This window comes from Phoxinus phoxinus, assembly GCF_949152265.1.
Source record: "Phoxinus phoxinus genome assembly, chromosome: 7".
Lineage (NCBI taxonomy): Eukaryota > Metazoa > Chordata > Actinopteri > Cypriniformes > Leuciscidae > Phoxinus > Phoxinus phoxinus.
The window spans coordinates 32,083,683-32,105,183 of NC_136882.1; the positions used below are offsets into that span (position 1 = coordinate 32,083,683).

Sequence of the window (21,501 nt, forward strand, 5' to 3'; positions counted from 1 at the left end):
CAAGTAAATAAATGTAGGTAAATTGGTATTGATGGTATGTGGCAGTTCCTTTACCTTAAGTATTTCTTTGGCATGCACAGGTCGACTATTTACAAAGATGAATGTTTTATCAGGCGCATAGGAGCTGGTGGAATTTAAATCTGAGCCCGGTTTGGGAAGGAATCCATCGATGTCGATCTGTGCAAACAATAAGACTTCATATATCAATATTTAAGCCATACCCATAACAAAAAGAGTCATATATCCAAATTTATTTACAGGTTTGAAATATGTATTAAGAAGCTTCTGAGTAACAATCTTCCTCCATGTTAAATCTAGTGTAGCTATTCTTTAATTTCCCTCTCTGCAACAAACCATACTCATTAATTGTCAGGGCACATTGAGGCTTCTATGAACTTTTCCCAAAACAAACAAAATGACACACTGCTGGCCTTTAGCCCGCTTTGCAGTAACCAATTAGGACTTTACTGTGCTATCAGAACCCATTTGTCATCTCCAAACTATGGAGTGGCCAAGTTGCTAAAATGTGCAATGTTTTGTTGGCTAAAGGCAGCACCGTCGAAGTGGCGGGATGAGAAACGGCTCCAAATTAATCAGTGATCTAGGGCTAGATTGTGATGCTTGAGCTCACCATTTGGAATTAACAAGCACAGCAGTTGGCTGGCAAGAGGACATTTTAATTGGAGTCTCTGACAAACATGATAATCAGGGGTATTGTGACTTTCACAATCAACACTTATGTTCTGTATACTTTGCCACATTTGTCAATTACTGTGGTGTAGGTGGCCCAGTCCTTTCTGTTTTGTGCACTGAATGGAGGTTATTATTCTGGACTCTTCCACTGCAGAAGGATCTCGGCCACAGCACAAAAACAAGTCAACTGCAAACTTGCGTCATGCTCCACTCTTACTCAGAAAACCTGTAACCATTCCAGCACTTTGAGAAAACTGATAGAAAGCACTTTTGATTGCAATTCTATATAATGCATCGTGCAAAAATACTGGATTGGATATTCGAATTATAAAAAAAAAGAGACAAAACTCATCTGAGAGCGAAAACATGCCCATCTCCAAGTCTCTACGATATTCTTGAACCTAGATATGACTCCAGTCCCTCTTTCAATCCAAGTCTATGGGATTGGGGCCAAATATTCCATTTTGAGATCACATGACAAGCCAAATATTAATTGTTTTAACTCAGTAAGTCTCATTAAGTCTCCAGCAAGATCTGGATCAAACAACTCGATTAATATGGATTAATTTTATGATGCCTTTATGAGCTTTTTTTTGGATCTTCTATTAAAGTTTTGGTTACCTGAGAGGTTTCATTAAAAATAACTTGATAAAACTTTCTTATGGGGTTGGAACATCATGAGGGTAACTTTTTTTGGGTGAACTACCCATTTAACTTCAAAGTTTTGGTAAGAAAGGTTTTTGAAAGATTTCCTCTTATGGTCGCCAAGGCTGCATTTATTTGATCATAAAAACAATAAAAACTGTGATATTGTAAACATTTAAATGGATACATTTTAAAATGTACTTTATTCCTGTGATGGCAAAGCTGAAATTTCAGCATGATTACTTCTTCAGTCTTCAGTGTCACATGATCCTTCAGGAATCATTCTAATGACCTAACATTAGAACTTGAAAAAATTCTATTTAAAAAACATTTAAAAAACATTTAAAGTTTTTAAATGTTGTTTAAAACATTTAAAAACAATTGCTGTTGCATGTTGCATCCATCCTGCTTTTGCCCACCAAATAAATTATAACTGCTTGCACATTTAAGCTTAATAAAACACACAAATTGTGCCCTTTCTCTAAATTTCTGAATAAGTTTTGAGATTATGATAAGTAAAATGTCAATTGTCATTGTTTGCTACTCAGGTTTATGAGAAATTGAATGCACCACTACAATCTGCAAATGGCTTGACGTGTCTTAGTTGTGAAGGGTGGGGTGAATGGTTAGCAATGGTCTTGGCATGGGGCTCGACATGATGATGAGTGTGCACCTAATGACTGATTGCTCCAACATATCCTGCTCTCAAGGCCATAAATTAACTCCTGGGTTTAAAATAAATTAAACCCACCAATTTCTAGAATGCAAGGATGACTTACAGCTAACAAATAGTGAGCAAAGATGCATTCTCATCTGGCACATGGCTTTACAGAACATTGGCAAGACTCAGCGAAAACCATCCTTGAGCGTAGCTGTATATGCAATGTGTTCTTCTATACGTTCAGCAGGAGAGGACTGAGCTGCCAAAATCGGCCTGAGCCAAATACTGAAGTGTGCCTACAGAGAATTATTCCTACACGAACGCAAAACGCAACCAGGGACTCTATACAAACCGCAGAGCTCTACTAAAAGCGTATTCTGTAAGAGGACACTTAGCATAAATAAATCACACGTAAATGAGCCAGCAAATTTAGACAATCCTAACGTTGTGCGTTCTTCATATCAAAGTAGGACACCATGTGTGCACCAACAATAGCATCCTCTCCAACAGGGCAGTGATGAGATCAGGCCAAATGCCTGAATTAGAATCACCATGTCATGCATGTACTGTATGACCTATACAGTTCTGCGTAACAGGGAGATAATTATAGAACGAGAGGCAGATTCAGCGTTAGGAGAGCCTTTAGCTGAAAGAAGGGGAGATAAGAGAGTGTTATTGCTGACGAAGATAGAAAAGGTCAAATGGTTCATTTGAAGATAGGAAAAAAAACTGACTAGAAGAAAGGTACATGGGTCATTCCTGTTATAGTGTCTATCATTTACAACTTTTAAATTAATATACTTCTGTTGTAATATAAGTATGTATAAAATAATTCAAAATTTACATCCATTCTTGAAGTTAAAAAAGAAAGAGTATGTATTTATAAATAAATGCATTCTTCAAGCAAAACGACTTGAAAAGTGTTAGTGCACCAAGTATAGAACGTTGGCTAAAAGAAATGGTAACAAATATGACAATGGAAAAGATGACTTATATTTTGAGAGACAAATATACAGTTTTTGATGGAGTATGGGGACCTTTCAGATCGTTCTTAAAATGTGACGGACTTTGAAAGGTGTTAATAAAAGACTAAGAAAAGAGGAGGTATAGAATATCAATGTAAAATACTGAGAGGCTGTTTTTGTTTTGTTTTTGTTTTTGCTCTGTTTGTTTTCTTTTTATGTTTTTGTTTTTTTTGGTACATGTATATGTATAATGAATAAAAAAAATAAAAAAAAATAAAAAAATGTACATCCATTCTTTGTACCTCGCTTAATACATTGGAGATGATTTGACCGATGCCAGATCTTCTAATCGTGATAACAGAGCTCTGGCTAATTTGGTTCTTCAAGCGAATTTGCGGATTTGATAAAAATGTCTGGATTAAGTTATTTTAGATTACTGCACGTTCTTGTGTTCATTGGAAAGGGCAGATATTTCAATACTCAAAACCATGATCGGCAATGCAGCGATTGGCTGGCGGCAAGACAGCAAAGTGATGATATTATATTTAAAAAGACCATCACACACCTGACGAAAAACTTAACGAATTTCTGGAACTTTATAAGGAAACAGCCAAGCGACTAAAACCACACAAAAGTTGTAATAGATCATTAAAATGTGTACCGTTTGCTACATGATTCCCAATTATTTCCATTATTTCACGATTTCTAGTATTTGTACAGACTTTACATTATTATTTCAATGTTGTAATTAGCAATTCATTTGATTTTACCTGTGAATCCAGATTTGTTACGTCACGTGACAGTAAAAAGTGCTGTCAAACTTTAATGCTAAGTTATCAGCATCTCTTGCGCTGCATCAAGCCACTTCCATAATAGCTGCCACGTTCAAATTAATGAACGGCTTAGACTAACTGTACATCATGTGTGTAAAGACCCGTTCACACCAAGGACGATAACTCTAAAGATAACTATAGGCCTATAGTTCTAAAAATCTCTCAATATTAAAGAATAGCAGAGTTCACACCACAGCTATAGCAATAACGGCAGAGAAAAGTTGGAATAATTTTATCGTTATTGTTATAGTTATCTTCCTTAAGACGTTGGAGTGATAAACCAACTAATACCACAAAACATAATAGATGTTTATCAGACCCATTGTTAACAAACAGTATGTTTGTGTGCAGTAAATGATGCATTTCCTGGAGGAAAATGTTGAGGAACTGGCTTTTGTTAGTTGCAATAGTTTTGTGATGTTACAAAAGACAAACAGAATGAAAAATGAAATTGAGGACAAAAAACAGTTTAGACTAAACTTTAGAGAATGTATTACCAATTTTAATAAAATATAATTTAGAAGAAACTATCTTTTTTGCTTGAAATAATTGATTTAAAAAAATGGGAAGAAATTTATTGTTAGAGGTATACCACCTAAAGACATAAAAAAATGGCAACATCCGCCCCAATCCAAGTAGCAAAATTATGATTGTGAAAAAAGACACTAAATAATATGATTTCCATGTTTAAAATATTTGAAAAACGTGGCAAAAGTGACAACACACAAATCTAAGTAGTGAAATTATAACAAAGTCGCAGAGTTCACTTTATTGTGACACTGCAATAAAATAACTAATACGATTCCCAATTTATATGATAATCCGATAAAGAATGGGAATGTTTTTGCAAATATACTGCATAATAGGAGCGACCCAGAAATGTTCAAGATTAGTCGAGCAGGATTAGTGTTGAGAAGCACTGCATGCAGTGAGCAGGTTACACCTGCAGCAAACACATGCAGCACACACTCCACTGCTGCAGCAAACACTAAATCTTCCTATGTATCTTTGTGAGAGAAATGTCACTAAACTGGACTAAATCAAGCACATGGTTTTTGCAATGCATAATACTAGATCACACATCTTATTGCTTGAACAAGCGCTTGCTCGTTGCATTTGTAGCAGTGTATTAAATCCATGCCAGAGCAGTTGGATTGTGGCCTCAGGCCAACACAGGCAGGTTATGTCCCTCTGAGGCCCTTTCACCGCGTACATTGCAGTCCCTGAAGGCTCCTTTAATTCACTGCTGCATTTGTCGCAAAGTTTGCCGCATTCAGTCCATAGGTCCACTGCTGACACTGTAACATGATCCGTCACTGACCGCTTGCGAGGTAAACGGCGCATGACAGTATATGGTCTTCCAAAGACACATAGCCTTTCAGGATGTGTAATTCTACAGCCTTTATGATTAAAATAACACTATTTTAGCTCTCAAAATATACACAGTAGTAGCCCCAAAAAGTATTTAGACACTTAAGTCGCACAGAAAATGTATGAAAATAGTTGCATTAGAGAGCAAAATATCAAACCAAAGAGCCCTTTATATTAAAGAAAAAAATAGCACAAATACAAAAAGATTGTTGGGTGAAAGACTGTAACATTAGATTTATTTCTCAAAGTGAAGATAACACTTTACAATAAGGTTCTATTTCATAACATGAACTAACAATTAAAAATAATTCTAAAGCATTTATTAATCTTAATTAATGGTAATTTCAACATTTAGCCTACTAATATAATATTAAAGTTAAAGGTACATGTTAATATTATTAAATGGGCCTGAGTTTATATGAACTACCAAAGTTGTATTTGCATTAACTAGTGTTAACAAAGGTTAATAAATACTGTAACAAATGCATTGCTCATTGTTAGTTAATGTTAGTGAATGTATTAACTAATGTTACCCAATGAAACCTTACTGTAAAGTATTCCCATAAATAGTATTTGTACACTTAAGTCAACCTTAAAAAGTAGTTGCATTTGATAACAAACAAAAAAATCAAACCAAGTGGCATTTATTTTAAAGAAATGACAGGAAAAAATACATTTATCAAACACAAACAAAATGTTTGGTTTAAAATTAGTTAATATATTTATTGGTCAAAGTGAAGACAAAAAGTATTTGGAGACTTACTCATTGTTAAAAAGTACTGGATCATGTTCGAAGTTTGTGTAATGAACTAGGACACCTGTGTGAGCTTGAGGAGAATTGACCTCTAATTTTGGTTTGATATTTTGACATTGATGCAATGACATTCAAAAATGTGTATGTGTGAAGTCAGGTGTGCAAAAGTGTCCTGATACTCTTTGGGGCCACAGTATTTGTATGCATACAGATCAAATATTAACTAGAAATTTGAATCCTACCGTGAAAATTAAAAGGCATTATGAAAGGTATAACCTGGGTAAGAATGCTGAGTCATTCATGCAAAAAGTCATCGCTGCGGAATGTACAACCAGGAAAAAGAGAAACAGCTCTCCAGGGAGAGGAAAGCCGTTCGGAATTAAGTTGTTACACGAGTCTTTGGGTTTAGCAACCTGACAGAAGTGCAGGGATGTTTAAAGTCGGTTCAAGCTATGACTTTGCACATGCATTTTAAATGAACCCTGATTGTTTGAACCTTGAAGAACATTCCTGTTTTTGTGCATAAAAAACACTTTCCTATCGCAAACCGTCATGGCAGCTCCAGAGCTGGTGCATCTGTGGAGCCCTACTGCTCACGCTGAAACCGATAAATATGTCCGTGTTTTCTCAGCGCTTCACTGACCTCTGGTTGCTCCTGGTGATGCTGGACGGGGAGCATGTTGGCTACGGAGGCCGCTCCGAGCACGGCCATGAGGGCAGTTCGGTGATCCGACACCCTGGATTTCTGCCAGACCACAGCCTGTAGCAACACAGCAAAACGGGTCAAGTTATTTTTCGGTCATCCTAAAATAAGACCACCTGTGGGATTGCATGCTCGCAAACAGCCATTAGCCACCAATCAAGTCTTCACAATAAACAATTATACTTTGGGAAATGTTTGGATATTACGAAATCAAGGGAGAACTGCAGGCAACCGCATGGATAAATCTCAAACCGACTACTTTTCATTAAAAGGCGCTTTATGTTATGAAGACTTGGCAGCGTCAAGCAAACATGCTACTTGCACAAATGTCATTTCAACGTGCGGAGCGCAGTTACGCATATATTTTCACACCCGTGCGTTTGCCTGTCGTTGGCACTTCCACATGCAAGTATATATAACCAAGGTGTTGATTTCTGAAAGCATGCAGTCCGCAGCTCACATCTCTGCTATGAATTATACAATTTGGTGACTGTAAAGAGATCAGACTAGTAAACAGCTTTTCGAGAAGTCATGAAACCCAATGCAGGGCGAAGTGCAAAGTTTGTGATACGAGATATGCCTGGAAGTGCTGATGGCATGAAATGAGTGTATGGCCATCTCCCGATGATCTACAACCTGAATGATATGAATTTAATGACAGGTACGCGAGGTCTCGCCGAGCAAGGCCAGATGCGTACGCTATCATGAGGCCAGGCTGTTAGTGGACTTGCGAAAACACTCGGAGAACTTATACCACTTAGCTTGTTACTTTAGGATCATGTGGCAGTGTGAGATTCAAAGGCTTAGTGGTTCATCCTGCGGTTGCATTGCTAATTTTGGACAAGAAGCAGGCGAAATGTCCACTTTCCCAGGTTACGTTCTAATTGATGGCACTCAAAACATGTCTAAATGCTGGAAATGTCCAGGCTGTCATCATAACATGCACGGGTTATCGAATGAGGGGCCAACTTCATTATTAATTATGAGTTTTCCAAAATAATTTAAATGGGTTGTGAGCATCAAAACAATAAAATAAATAGCATTATATTACAACTATACACCTATTTATTAGAATTTCATGCTAAAATGCCTTATCTTTGCTGATTAATATGAGGATTTAAAACATAAGATTGTAGCTGCAACGAGGGAGCAGAGTCAAAAACGTAGTGAAAAACCAAAGCAATAAACAAGTTACATAAGCTTTAATTAACGTTACAACTGATATCATGCCGTGTGATGGTTAAATGTCACTAAATGTGGGTAAAACCCTAGAGAGTAATACCGCATTATTTGTTGATGTGTGAGGCCACCTTGTGGTCAAATATACACTACAGTTTAAAAGTTTGGGGTCAGCTAGACTTTTTAAAGAAATTAAGATTTGTGTTCTCCAAGGATTTATTAAACTGATCAAGAGTGACAGTAAATACATTTATATTTTTTACAAAAAGTTTGTCAAACAAATGCTGTTCTTTTAAACTTCAAAGAATCCTGAAAAAATGCATCACGGTTTCCACAAAAATATTAAGCAATAATAAGAAATGTTTATTGAGCCACCAAATAAACATATTAGAATGATTTCTGAAGGATCATGAGACACTGAAGACTGGAGTAATGATGCTGAAAATTCAGCTTTGAATAGAAGGTATAAGAATAGAAGGTTTTCAAATTGTAATATTTAACAATGTTATATTTTTTTGATCTAATAAATGCAGTCTTGGTAAGCATTCTTTCATGTAAGAAAGACTTCTTTCAACATATTTTATGGCCCCCTAACTTTTTAATGGTAGTTTGTCTTTATATAACAACTAAAATAGCCTATCTTAAAAATATTCATTTTATTTACAGATTTTTTATGTGTTCTCAGACTTTTTGGAGCCCACTGCAAGAGGGGACCTATTATGCCCTTTTACAAAGGGTGAATCAGCTCCCTAGTTCAGTAGTCAGGGCACTGACCAGGGAGTCAGCCATTTTAAGGCAGCCTCAATCACAAAATCCTTCCAGTGCACTGGAACGCTCGTTCCCTAAAAAGTCCTTTATGTTTATGTTAGAGGTATACGTTATGTTAACTCATTTTGAGTTTATGTTAACTCACTGTGTTCCCTTACCAGAAGTTCTAAAGAGTAAAACATTAATCGCGCGAGCAAACTCACCACACATGACGACACGCAATAGATATTTTTATAAAAACAATCGATTATATTTCAGCATAAACACATTGCAAGACAAGTAATGTAGCTAACATTTATGGCTGAAATGTTGCAGGGATACGTAACAATCAAAGTATTTATTTATTTATCAAAAAGATTTATGTGCTGCTGTTGTTCATAAATACCAGTAGTGAATAGTCAATTAGTCATGTTGTACATTGAGGACATTGCCATGTCGAAGGTCCTTAACAGTGCATGAATTTGTGTATGAGATATAATGATTCACGACCTAGGGAGCTGATTGACCTATTAGAATAAGTTTTCATGCTTGAATGTTCAAAAAGCACACAATTTTTTCAAATATTGTACATTATTGCAGCACCTCTCTTCCCAGTCTGTCAGTAACGCTCTGTTGAATTCCTGTCTCTATTAAGCTCCTCCTTCAGAAAAGTGCAGTGCACTCTGATTGGTCGGCAGGTGTGTTCCGATTGGTCAACCGAGTTTTAACAGACTACTAATGCGACTCAACCAGGCCTTGTCCCTGAGTTTATAGACAGTGCTTACTGATATAGAGATTAACTTCATTTGGAGTGGACTTTGTGCTTTGCAGATTTTTTTCATGCTCAAACCGCAACATTACACACTAAAGAAAGAAAGTTGAAAATGTAAACCACATGGCAGCTGCCAGTACCATACCTTGTTGTGGCTCAACGTGATCCTTAACTCAGGCTTAATAACAGCATAGGCCATGAGTAAGTTCTGGACCCTCTTCAGTTCCTCTTTGCATTTCTTGGTGTTGGAATAATACTGCCGTCTGACAGGGAGGTTCTTGAACAGATTTGCTGCACACACACTGGTGCCTGAGGGAAAAGGTATGTTAGAAGCAGTCTGTTCCCATAAATCAAGAATATTAAATAAATGCAGTAACAGACGCATACCCTCGCCAAGGTGTGATGGCTTTTGAAGGACAATCTGTCCGTTGTGATCGACTGAATATTGAATGCTAAAATCATCATCTGCGGTTTTGGTAGTGATGACCACCTGGAAGGTGAAGGAAAGGTCAATTACAGAGGAAACATGTTCAACATTTGTAATTCACTGATTAAATGACTATCATGGGCTCATTGGAGATGCACGATATTTCAGTGCCATATCAGTTATAAAATGCCAATATTAGCATTTTTTTTTTATATATCAGTGTCAAACAATGTGAATGTGAATACCAGCAGATACTGGATATTTCATAATTATGCACATATTTCTGCCTAATCCTGCATATATTTTTTTTGTATATATACACATTGCCATAATGGTATAGAATTTTAATCTCAGCCATAACATGAAAATAATTGTTTATATTATCTGTCAGGTTTAATATCAGTGCATCTCAAACTAAAACAACAAAACCTAGTGAGATGCAACCTCTGAGATAGCGCATATAGATGCCAGAGCTTCTCCTCTGAAGCCGTAAGACTCTAGGTGCTCCAGGTCTTCGTGGCAGGAGATTTTAGATGTGTAGTGTTGTACAGCCATCACAGGAACATCAGTAGCTTTGATTCCAGAACCATTATCTCTGACTTCAATGCGATCCAATCCATAATTCTCCTGATCGCAAGGGAACATTAACATCGATTTAGCACAGTGCACACAAACATATTTAGCCCTTAGAAATGTATAAAAAGTCATTGCATTAGAAGAAGAAAAAAACATTTTCTTTGTTTGGATCTGTCAATTCAATGACATGAAAAAAATTCAAATGATAAGTGTTCTAATACATTTTAGGGGATCCCCCATGCTTTAAAATGCACCTCAAAGTAATTGTTCCTGTATCTGTTGCTACCAGAGTTAAACTAGTAGTACCCAATTGGTACCCCAATTCAGGTGACTGACAGGTAGGTCACACTTTGAATTGTAAAGAGAGATATTAGACAAATATGCTGCATGTTTCCATGCCAATTACCCCACTATCTGGTCAGTATGTTAGTATATTCAACGTGAATTTACCAGTTTAACTTCAAGGCTTGAAGAACCAGCATCGAGTGAATTTTCAGTCAGTTCCTTGACAACATTCAGGACAGATGTTATAACCTGAGAGCTGCACAACAGACGCACAGTCTCAGGTGGAAGCGCCTTCATTTTGTGCTCCCTAAGAAGAAAGTGACAACAATGGTCATACACTTGCTTAAGTTAAGTCAGACACAAACTACTTCGGACTGCATGAATTATAAAATAACACATATCAGATCAACAGTGACATTAATATCATTATGGTACGTTAAACTATTAAATGGACAAATATATGATAGCTTACTTCGTATAAAATGAAATAATCCGTTAAAATAGATCCAATAAATTCATAACCCACGTTTCCAACTCCAGTCACGTCGGATACGGTCGGATATGGCTCAACTGGCGCCTAAATGACGTCATTGTTATTCTCTGCATTGATTGGATGTTCTCTCTTTGTCGTATGTTTTATATTTTTATATTGCTTAAACAAATAAATGTAGATGTCATAGCTAGAGCACATTTTTTGTATTTTTTTTATTTCTTTTTATTTGTGTTCGACATATTTGTAGATATTCTGTCTTTACAAATATTTGGAGAGGCTTACAGTTGTTGCGTTTACAGATGTAGAATTTATAAAGAAATCATAATACATTTTTAACTATGCATTCATCAACATACATATATTTAACATATTTATAGTAACAAAAAAATATGTCTGTTGTAATTATGGAATTTCTACAGTAAGAAATTGTGGCGACAGAACCAGCAGTTTTTATTTCAGACAGCAGTTTAATGCACAGAAAGACAACGGTGGATTATGGTTCCTACCTTTAAAAAGCATTTAAAAATCTCTATCTCTCTATCTCTAGTAATCTCTAGTATTAGCCTTTTACGTATATTAAATTATTTGAAAATGGTCGAATAAAATCCCACAATTTTAAACAACTGACTCACTAATAGTAAACCACATTTTTATCCAATAATCATAAAATTAGGATTTGAGATTATTTCCGTAAATAGCATTGTAAACATTACGCCTTTAGTGGGCGTGGGGCGTCAATCTCGCGAGATTTGCTGTCCTAATCCCGTTAGCTGCGATAGCCTGTGTGTGCTAGTGTGGTGTGTGTGCGGTGAGTCAGCCCACAGTGCGCGCAGCGGAGGCCGGCAGCGCTCCAGCCTGCTTCACCCGAACGCACGTAAGGTACCGTTACTCATCTCTTATGAAACCAAGTCATTCGAGTCGCTACTCTGAAACCAAAAATGCCAAAATCCGGCGATAATGGGGCGATTGAATAGCTTTAATTGATGTTTGCAGTGTTTAATGGAAGTAGAGTTAAACAAAAGCAACTGGTGTTTGTTATGAAAGCAGTTTATGCTAAATAAAGAGCATTGCTCATGCGCAAACCCCAAAACAACTTGCTAGCATAGTACAGGCAGGATGATAAGCGTATTTAAAGAGTGGTATTTAAGTGGTTAAAGGAGAGAAGACAGTGAGCTGTGCAGGAATAAGACAGTGTTTTGTCATGTAGCTGTGCTGCTAACTCAATCTGTGTCATGGACTTGTTTACTGCAGCTGCTTTTGAGAAAGCCAACATTAATCTATGTCTAATATTTAAGAATTTTTAAATAAATGCAGGTTGTCTATATTGTTTGCATGAAGCTGAGCAATGTCTATTCAATTCACTTCCTCTCAGCTGTGTTGTTGTCTTAAGGGATATTAACATACTACACTTTCTTACACAATCAAAGAGTTATTCATATTTTGGGAAGGATCATTTTAGTGGTTATTGACAGATGTTTGCATGATTAAGAGTAGCTGGACTTCAGCCTTTGATCTCAGTCTGTTTTGCTTTTATTGCATTTATTTGTTTCATGATAATAATAATGACATAAAAATAAATGTTGGCATTTTGATGTGGATCTTTTCTTTAATTGAAACATATATATATATATATATATATATATATATATATATATATATATATATATATATATATATATATACAAAGCAACAGACTTGCTAAGTAGAAACCAGTATGAGTGAATGAAATAATTTTAGTGAGAAATCTTGAGATAAGCGAATCAACAAAACAAATACACTGAATATTAGGCAACATTGAACTTTGACTTTCGAACAGCTGCCTAAACTGTTTACTGTGACCGATAAACCAAACATGCCATGAAATGTCACTTCTACCTTCTTTGCTCTTTCAGAGAAAAACTGAACTGTTGCGAATTATTTGAATAAGCGTAGAAGGCATGAACAGTAATGCATTAGGGCAAAGTACTATGAAGAATCACCCCATTGTAAGTTTGTGAACATGCTTTGTTGGCATATAGACGAGACCTCATTCTGACTGTAAGACAGCTTCTACTCTTAACTAGTACTTTTCAAATTCAAACAATAAAATAACAATTGCGGACCATTTAACAACACCCCAAATCTGGAGAAAACTAGCAGTTGCTTCAAAACGATCACCTAGATTGTAGTAGTGCATTAATGATCATTCATTTGAATAGTTTATATTTTGTAACTTGAATTGACCGTTTCAGATCTTATTTCATTCTTATTAAACGATTAGACTCCTGTATAAATAACTAGACTTCTGCTAGTTAGATTCTGTTTAAACATTTACAAACACTGACATGTAACTGTTAGTCAAGTCACCTTCATTTATATAGCGCTTTTAACAACATGGACTGTTTAGTTATGTTGAAGCGTTGAAACAGAAACACTTAATCGCAACACACCTCATCAATACAGTCAGTTAATTCATTGATCAGCTGAATATTTTTATGTTTTTTTTTAATAAAAAAAAAAAATCTGTAAATAAAATTAATTTTGGAAATTATTTATACAATTATTGCTAATTTTATTTCTTTGTTTAATTATTTGTGACCCTGGATCTAAAAACCAGTCACAAGTCGCACGGCTATATTTGTGGCAATAGCAAACAATACATTGTATGGGTCAAAATTATCGATATTTCTTTTATGCCAAAAACCATTAGGATATTAAGTAAAGATCATGTTCCATGAAGATATTTTGTATCTCGATTAAATATTGTCCTATCCTAACAAACCATACATCAACGGAAAGCTTATTTATTCAGCTTTCAGATGATATTTAAATCTTGTGACTGGTTTTGTGGTTCAGGGTCACATTTTATTTCTTTTTACATTTCATATAGGCTACAGATTTTTATACTATCCATAATTATTGTATTATTTGACTTGCAATTTCCCTTTTAACATTTTGCACTGCTGTCTGTGTTTTTGATTGTGTTTTTTGGTCTATTGACAGAAAAACAAGATGAACGTCGGCGTGGCCCACAGTGAAGTGAACCCAAACACCCGCGTGATGAACAGTCGGGGGATATGGCTGACATATGCGCTCGGCGTAGGAATGCTTCACATTGTACTGTTGAGCATTCCCTTCTTCAGTGTTCCTGTTGTGTGGACCCTCACAAATGTTATTCACAATTTTGTAAGTGTTCTCTGTTGAATAATCCTTTGTTATGTCCCGTTGTGTTCGCTTGTCTATGGGTTGTCATTTTCTCAGCAGTGCCCTGCGGCCAGTTGGAGTCTCGACAATTGATGCTTCCTTAGTAGTCTGTGTGGCATTATGTAAGGACTCGCTTGCACAAAGATTCAAGGTCAACAGAATGACATCACTGACTAAGTTTAAGCTCTCTGGCACATCATGATGTATGAAAACTTGTACCACAATTAAAGAGAGAAGCTATTCATAGGGATACTGTAATGTCCTGAATTGGTAGACAATTTTTTTACGTATGCTTCTTAAGCCCGGGACACACTAAGCCGATGGTTTAGTTTTTCCGGTGTGTTCCGCATCGTTTACTCTAGTCGGATGCCATCAGGTTATTTTTTTTGTCAGTGAGAGAGAGAGAGAACTCTGATTGGCTGTTCAGCTTAGCGAGCGAGTCAGTACATGAGAATAATAGCAAAAGTGATGAAAGGGAGCAAAGAAGTCAAGACGGTACAGACAGAAGGCTGTAATTTTATGTCATCTTACCTGAGCAATCGAATGCACTAATATTTTCATAATTACAAAAGCTGACTGGAATTAAGAAACTGATCTGTGTGATTGATATTCAAAATGGTAAGCAAGTGCTGCTTTGTTTACGGTTTGTATATCTGCAGTCTTAGTTTTGGTTTCCCTATTTCAATGATGAAAATAGACTCTTGATGCCTGCTGATATGAGCAGATATTTACTTGCATGCAGGCGCAGAATGCAAGTGCTAGTTGACATTCGCCTTTTGGTGTGTTCAAGCACAGTTTTTTGGTTGAGACTCAGCTGACGAGAGGCGACAACACAGTCAGCTTTCGTCTCAGGTTTCGTCCCAGGTTGTGTCCCGGGTTTAAAGGAGGGAGGGATGATCTAAAGTCTTTATTCCAAGTCTCCTGAAGCCAAAAGTTTCCACAAAGAAAAGACCCCAATTTAGTTCATATTTATTTTTTCTCAAATCTCATTTGCAAAGATATGTTTTGAGACTGGCTAAAGTCAGGGTTATTATAGTTAACTAAAACCATTTTAAAAAATTGTTACTTATAACAATAAAATAAACGTGAACTAAAATTATAAAAAATCAGCTAGAACTGGAATTTAAAAAATCATAAACTATATAGACATAAAAAAAATATAAAAATTAAAACTAATAACAAAAACTACAATAGTGTCTCAATGATACTAAAATAAAACTGGCTAAAGTACTTTATGTTCTTGACTTGTCAAAATGTTGAGTAGAATGGGAAACTTTTTCAACCAAAAAGTATTTTTTACTCACCCACTTGTTTTTCCAAACTATGTTTCTTCTGTGAAATCCAAAAAAAAAGATCTTTTGAAAAAATGTTTGCCGTTTCTTCCAAATCCAAATGTTTTTTTTCCATACAGTGAAAGTCAATGAAATGCTGTTTTGGACCTCTTTGATTTTTATTGTATGGTTAAAAACAGAAGAAACATTCTGACTTCATCTATCGCTTTCAGTTTAATATTAAGAGATCCAATTGTTATAAACTTTGAGAATGTCTATCCATGTCATTTGGATCATCTTTCTGTCTTCCCGCAGGGTATGTACGTGTTTATGCATGCAGTGAAAGGCACACCATTTGAAACTCCAGACCAGGGCAAGGCCAGACTTCTCACACACTGGGAACAGCTGGACTACGGCGTGCAGTTCACATCATCTAGAAAATTCTTTACAATCTCACCAATCATTTTGTAAGTGTTTGTAATTTTATGCAACATTTTGAACTAAATATCCCCTTAGGAAACAAAAAAAAATGAAATGTGTTTTAGTAAATATTATAATTTTCACGTATTTTTTACTTGAAATTTTTGAAAAAATTGTTTACGAATTTTTACTTTTCACGTAGTGTGTATTAAAGCTGCACTACAAATGAAGTTATATACAGAAAGAACTGATTCTGAACTGTCTGAAACGAGTCATACATAGGTTTGTAACAAATTTGCATAAAGCCAGCCTATGGTCTTCATTGGTTGTCCACGATCAACGTTACTTTGTCCCAACCTCAAACAATGTAGTTGTAGCGGAGGCCTCTTATGCCGAGTTCACACTGAACGATTTTCGCTCGCCGACAGGTTTTGTGAGATTGCCGACAAATGCCCCGAAATCATAGGCAAATCGGTGCTCGTTCACGTGGGTGACAATCACGCAGTGTGAGTTATCAAAGACGCGATCTGAGCGAATCTATGATGAGTCGCCGGAGCCCGTGAGATATTTGCCATGCTAAATATCTGGACCTGTCGGCGATTCAAAATCCTGCTTTGTGAAAGTGTTCTGACTGAAAACTACATCGGCGATGACCTACAGCCAATGAGAGAGCAAGAAACAGGGCAGCGGGATGTTCAGTGAGGAGATATAGACCATAATATCAGTATTTTAATAGATATATTTACAATTATATCAAACAGAAACAAAGCGCAACATTGCAAAATTGAATAATCTTTTTTTCTCTTTCTCCTTTTCGCTGCAAATAAGCGCACAATTTGGAATGGCAATCTTCTTGCAGGCTATCATTTTTAATTACAATTTCAGTCTCGTGCGAGAACTCCGGTCTCACGCATACGTGATCTTGCATTATTTCCTTATCACTTCTCGCGTGCGTTTGGTTGTGAAACTTAGTTTGCGGACAGAAGTTGTCTGCGATTCTTTCTTTTGTTGAGTCATGCAGTGTGAAACCTCCTGGCGCCGATCCATCATGCAGTTTGCACACACCAGCAACTAAATGTTGCCCTAGATAGTCGTGCAGAGTGAAAAGAACAGTGACCCGACTATTTTGAAGATATGGTAATGGCGTTTCATTTCTGATGAGCGATAAACCAATCACAACAGACTGAGCCATCTGACCAATCAGAGCAGAGTAGGGAAGGAGGGGTTTAGAGAGACTGAATCCTTTATCGAACCATTTCAGACACTGTAAGAAGAGAGGTGATTCTGCAATGTATATTATGAGAAAATTAAAGTGTTTTTGACCTTGGATGCATGTAAACCTATTGTAGTAGACTCCGAAAACAAAATTAGGAAGCTTTAAAATGGCATAATAGGAGCACTTTAAGGGCCTGTACCGATTTTTAAATATAACACTTGTTTGTCTTTTCTATTCGCAGATATTTTCTCGCCAGCTTTTACACAAAATACGACACAGCACATTTTGTGATAAACACAGCTTCGCTTTTGAGTGTTCTCATCCCAAAACTGCCACAACTCCATGGAGTCAGGATCTTTGGAATAAACAAGTATTAAAGCCCAGTGTTCAGAGGGCGCAGACCAACTCAGAGCTGTTGCCCAGTATGGGAGAGGAGATAACCCTTTGTACTTTGTACCGCAGTTGTGTACACTTAGCAGTTTTGTACAGTCTGTGTAATTGTGAGCCTCTTTGTTTGATATATCTTGAGAAATTGTTGTAGGGATATGTTAGGAGGAGGACAATTCCACAAGCATTAATAACTTAAGATATTTAATGTGTTTTTGTTAGTTGTTTTGTGATCCTTGTGGATCTGGGCTGGCCCAGGTTTCATGGTTAAAGATTTTTTTTCTTTGTTAATTAGTTTTTGTTTGTTCGAATGTGCTCACAACACTGATACACTAAGATAGATTAATGCTTTTAGCGTCACTTCACATTTCTAAATACATTCTTAAATAATGCCATGTGTTTTTAAAATCATTTGAAAGCCATGAAACCTTTCTGCTATTTCTTGAGTTTTGTTGATGTTATCATTGCTTCGGAGACAAATAAAAACTCAGTTTGCATGATTTCCTGAAAAATATTTATTCAGTCACAATATTATGTATAGTTTTGTTTGGTTAATGTCGTAGGGTTTATGAGTGACAATGAAAAAATATTAACATTAACAAAACTTTAGAGTTTAGGCTTTTAAGTACTTTGACGTTCATTAAGGTCAACATGAAACTAAAGATACAACTTGTTTACTTTCTTAATACACGTTTCTGGACTCATTTTTGCACAGTTTATCAGTGCACATTATTTCAAAGAACATTTCTTTGTAATGTTTTAACCGCTTCATCCGCCCCAACATCAAGTTCTTCCCTACGTTGTTTTATCTTCTGTTTGAATCAGAAATACATTGCATTACAAAAAGTTTCATGTTGACTCTTAACTCCATTTCCGTTTGTGATTGTAAAACTCTGGATCATTACCAAGCTTCAGCAAACCGTCATGTTTCTTTGCTCTCTTCTGTGTCACGGTTATTGAAGTTGATCAACTGTAACATAGACCCATTAAACTATTTGAATCCTTCCATTTTCTTGTCTTTTGACATTATCTGAAGGCTCAACTGTGCCAATTGTTTTGTCCTTTTGTTTTGAGAAAAGGTATGAACATAGTATGTGTTGTATTACATGCTGCAAACAAATAAAAGTATTAGAAACCCTGTTGTTCACTTTTACTAAAAATTATAGAACACGCACTACTGTTCAAATATTTGAGGTCGGTAATATTTGTTAGATGTTTTTGTATTATGTTCACTCATGCTGCATTTATTTGATCAAACATATGGTAATATTGTGAGATATTACTATTTAAAATAACTGTTTTATAGGTTAATGAATTTTAAAATGTATTTTATTCCTGTGATGCAAAGTAGCTGAAAAACCTTCAGCATCATTACTCTAATCTTCAGTGTCACATGATCCTTCAGAAATCATTCTAATATGCTGATTTGCTGCTCAAGAAACATTACTTATTATTATCAGTGTTGAAAACTTATGCTGCTTAATATTTTATTTAGAATTTTATTCTATTTCGAATTCAAGATTTTTTTGTAACTTTTGAACAGTGTGTGTGTGTGTGTGTGTGTGTGTGTGTGTGTGTGTGTGTGTGTGTGTGAACAGTATACAAATTTAGGACATTCCTTGGTCTGATAAAACAAATACAATATTTAAATGTAGACAACATTCCAATTTTATTTCCATAATTTTTATTATGGTCCTATTAAGAAAACATATTTGTTGTATTGAGTTAAAAAACTAAATTAAAATGTCAATTTTAATATTGTCTAATAAGACAACTTCTAAAAAATTTTTACTTTTTGTGTAAAGCCTCACATGCATTCAGCATCACAGCTTTAAACACTTCAAAGCGATGATTTAAATCTTTTTGGCAATGAATTTTATACTTGGTTCCCAAGGCACCATCTGCAGAGGGTGCTCCATAAAACACTCTGTTGATTCTTGAGTGGACCAAAGCCATTGCGCACATCACACAGGGCTCTCGTGTGACGTACAGGTCATATCCAGTGCAGATGTAAGGCTGACCAGTTTCTTTCGAATTGCAGCCATTCCTAAAGAAGTCAGAGCTGCTAAATTGACAGGCTGGATATTTCTCGTAATTGTAGGCACCTCCTCCTTGCCCACAGGCCACAAGATCAATACAGACCATGACAGCATGATGGAGTGGCTGAGCGCCACGCTTACAGTCGTGACCCACTGCAACAATCTGCTCAGATTCTGGGTCAACAATCACAGCGCCCACCGCATCCATTCCCATTTCCCGACCTGATTTTGCAGCCTGGACAGCTGCCGTCATGTAGTCTTGCATTTTAGCTTTCTGATCGGCAGTGAACAACTGGCCCCTCAGAGCAGACGTCACTTGCTTGTCCTCATGAAATGACGTAGGCCAGTGTTTACTAGCTTTTTCGAACTGTGGTCTGGTCAGTGGAGGATTGGCAGGTATTTCAACAAGGAAAGGTTCACCTAAACCACTGGAGTCAAAAGACTGTGAGCGAAGCAGATCAGCAGGCATAACTCCTTTGGCCACATCCCTGGTCAAGCACACAATGACCTCTAAAGGATGAGGGCTGCTTTTGTCTTTGCAAGCCCTCACTCTTTTTATGTGCTGCAGACCGGGTAGAGGGTAGATCAGGGAAAGCTCTTTGACCAGGCGAGATGTTTCTCTTTTCTCGATGATGGGTGCAGCGTAGGCCGGCAACAATTCAGTGTCCCGAGACTTCTCATCGGAGAGAACAGGAAGAACATCCCAAGTGTCACATTTGTCCATTTCTTTCCTCCGTTTGGCTTGTGGTTCCATCTTTTTCTACTCATCTACTGGATAGCATTCTGTAGAAGCAGAATGTGAGAGTAAAAGGTTGTTCACATGCGAGACTCACAATTGAAAATGTCCTCATATAAATAAATAAAAAACAGAAAACTAGTTTAATATATTGATAATAAATTGTAATAATTTATTACATTTATGTGTTACCCTATATATATATATATATATATATATATATATATATATATATATATATATATATATATATATATATATTAGGGCTGTCAAAAGATTAATCGCGATTAATCGCATCCAAAATAAAAGTTTGTGTTTACATAATATATGTGTGTGTACTGTGTATAATTATTTATATATATAAAAACACACACAATCATGTATATATTTATGAAAAATTTGTTATATTTATATATAAAATATTTATATATAATATAAATTATATAAATGTATATACAGTATATAAATGCAATTATTCCTTAAATATATACATGAATGTGTGTGGATTTATACATAATAATTATACACAGTACACACACATATATTATGTAAACACAAACTTTTATTTTGGATGTGATTAATCACGATTAATCTTTTGACAGCCCTAATATATATATAAATATATATATATATATATATATATATATATATATATATATATATATATATATATATATATATATATACTGTCTCCGAAAACATTTTTTTTTAATTGACATTTGCCCAACTAACGTTACCCCAAAACACAAAAATATATGAATATGAATTTAGACATACACTTGGGCCTGGTAGACCATTACCTTATTTGAAGGAAGCAATGGACGTTAAATATCAAATAATAGTCAAACAAACTATTTCATGTCAGCCAAAGTGTGAAGAATTCATCTAATTCAGTGTAAAACATCCTTCCCATCCCATGCATGTTCCCATGTGAGTGTTCATCCCTCCTGTATTATTAGCCCACTGGAAACAAGCACTCTATAATGGTTCCTGTGTGTTGCTCTTTATTTTGAACTTAAAATAATTATAACATCGTTGCCAAATTACTCAAATTTATTTATTTTTATATAAACTATAGACATATTTTTTTTCTATGTTGAGTTTATAATTTACAGCTTAAGGAAAAACTAACGGAACCCAACTTC

General features: G+C 35.8%; 3 protein-coding genes across 5 annotated transcripts in view; 1 reads left to right on the forward strand and 2 right to left on the reverse strand.

Moving 5' to 3' along the window:
* The window catches only part of pms1 (PMS1 homolog 1, mismatch repair system component), a 28,125-nt gene extending 16,903 nt beyond the window's left edge, over window positions 1–11,222 (reverse strand). The window contains exons 1-7 of one of the 2 annotated variants that reach the window (XM_079618806.1): window positions 11,084–11,222; window positions 10,777–10,918; window positions 10,195–10,377; window positions 9,711–9,813; window positions 9,469–9,632; window positions 6,566–6,682; window positions 55–177 (exon numbers count right to left, since the gene is read on the reverse strand). In XM_079618806.1, coding sequence (XP_079474932.1) covers window positions 55–177; window positions 6,566–6,682; window positions 9,469–9,632; window positions 9,711–9,813; window positions 10,195–10,377; window positions 10,777–10,908 — 822 coding nt within the window. In that variant the 5' untranslated portion in view covers window positions 10,909–10,918; window positions 11,084–11,222. The remainder of the gene's footprint in view (window positions 1–54; window positions 178–6,565; window positions 6,683–9,468; window positions 9,633–9,710; window positions 9,814–10,194; window positions 10,378–10,776; window positions 10,919–11,083) is intronic. The other variant, XM_079618807.1, reaches the window with a different exon arrangement.
* Window positions 11,223–11,875: 653 nt separating this feature from the next.
* On the forward strand, window positions 11,876–18,719 carry ormdl1 (ORMDL sphingolipid biosynthesis regulator 1). 2 transcript variants are annotated; one of them, XM_079619932.1, is made up of 4 exons: window positions 11,876–11,983; window positions 14,087–14,269; window positions 15,874–16,025; window positions 17,436–18,719. In XM_079619932.1, exons 2-4 carry the CDS (start codon window positions 14,096–14,098, stop codon window positions 17,569–17,571), a joined length of 462 nt encoding a protein of 153 aa, XP_079476058.1. In that variant the 5' UTR covers window positions 11,876–11,983; window positions 14,087–14,095; the 3' UTR covers window positions 17,572–18,719. The 2 variants fall into 2 exon arrangements, with proteins under 2 accessions (XP_079476058.1, XP_079476057.1); XM_079619931.1 differs by having other exon boundaries at window positions 11,878–11,978.
* On the reverse strand, window positions 18,078–21,321 carry adat3 (adenosine deaminase tRNA specific 3). Its single transcript, XM_079619930.1, has 2 exons — window positions 21,157–21,321; window positions 18,078–20,403 (listed from the first exon to the last, which is right to left on the reverse strand). The coding sequence occupies exon 2, from the start codon at window positions 20,372–20,374 to the stop codon at window positions 19,370–19,372; it is 1,005 nt and encodes a 334-aa protein (XP_079476056.1). The 5' UTR covers window positions 20,375–20,403; window positions 21,157–21,321; the 3' UTR covers window positions 18,078–19,369.
* Between the last annotated feature and the right edge of the window lie 180 nt (window positions 21,322–21,501).

Bases quoted from the DNA above. Each gene is read 5' to 3' on its own strand.
- ormdl1 (XM_079619932.1), top strand. From the start codon at position 14,096: ATGAACGTCGGCGTGGCCCACAGTGAAGTGAACCCAAACACCCGCGTG. The intron at 14,270-15,873 runs GTAAGTGTTCTC...GTCTTCCCGCAG, and splicing joins CAAATGTTATTCACAATTTT to GGTATGTACGTGTTTATGCA. The intron at 16,026-17,435 runs GTAAGTGTTTGT...TTCTATTCGCAG, and splicing joins ACAATCTCACCAATCATTTT to ATATTTTCTCGCCAGCTTTT.
- adat3 (XM_079619930.1), bottom strand. From the start codon at position 20,374: ATGGAACCACAAGCCAAACGGAGGAAAGAAATGGACAAATGTGACACT.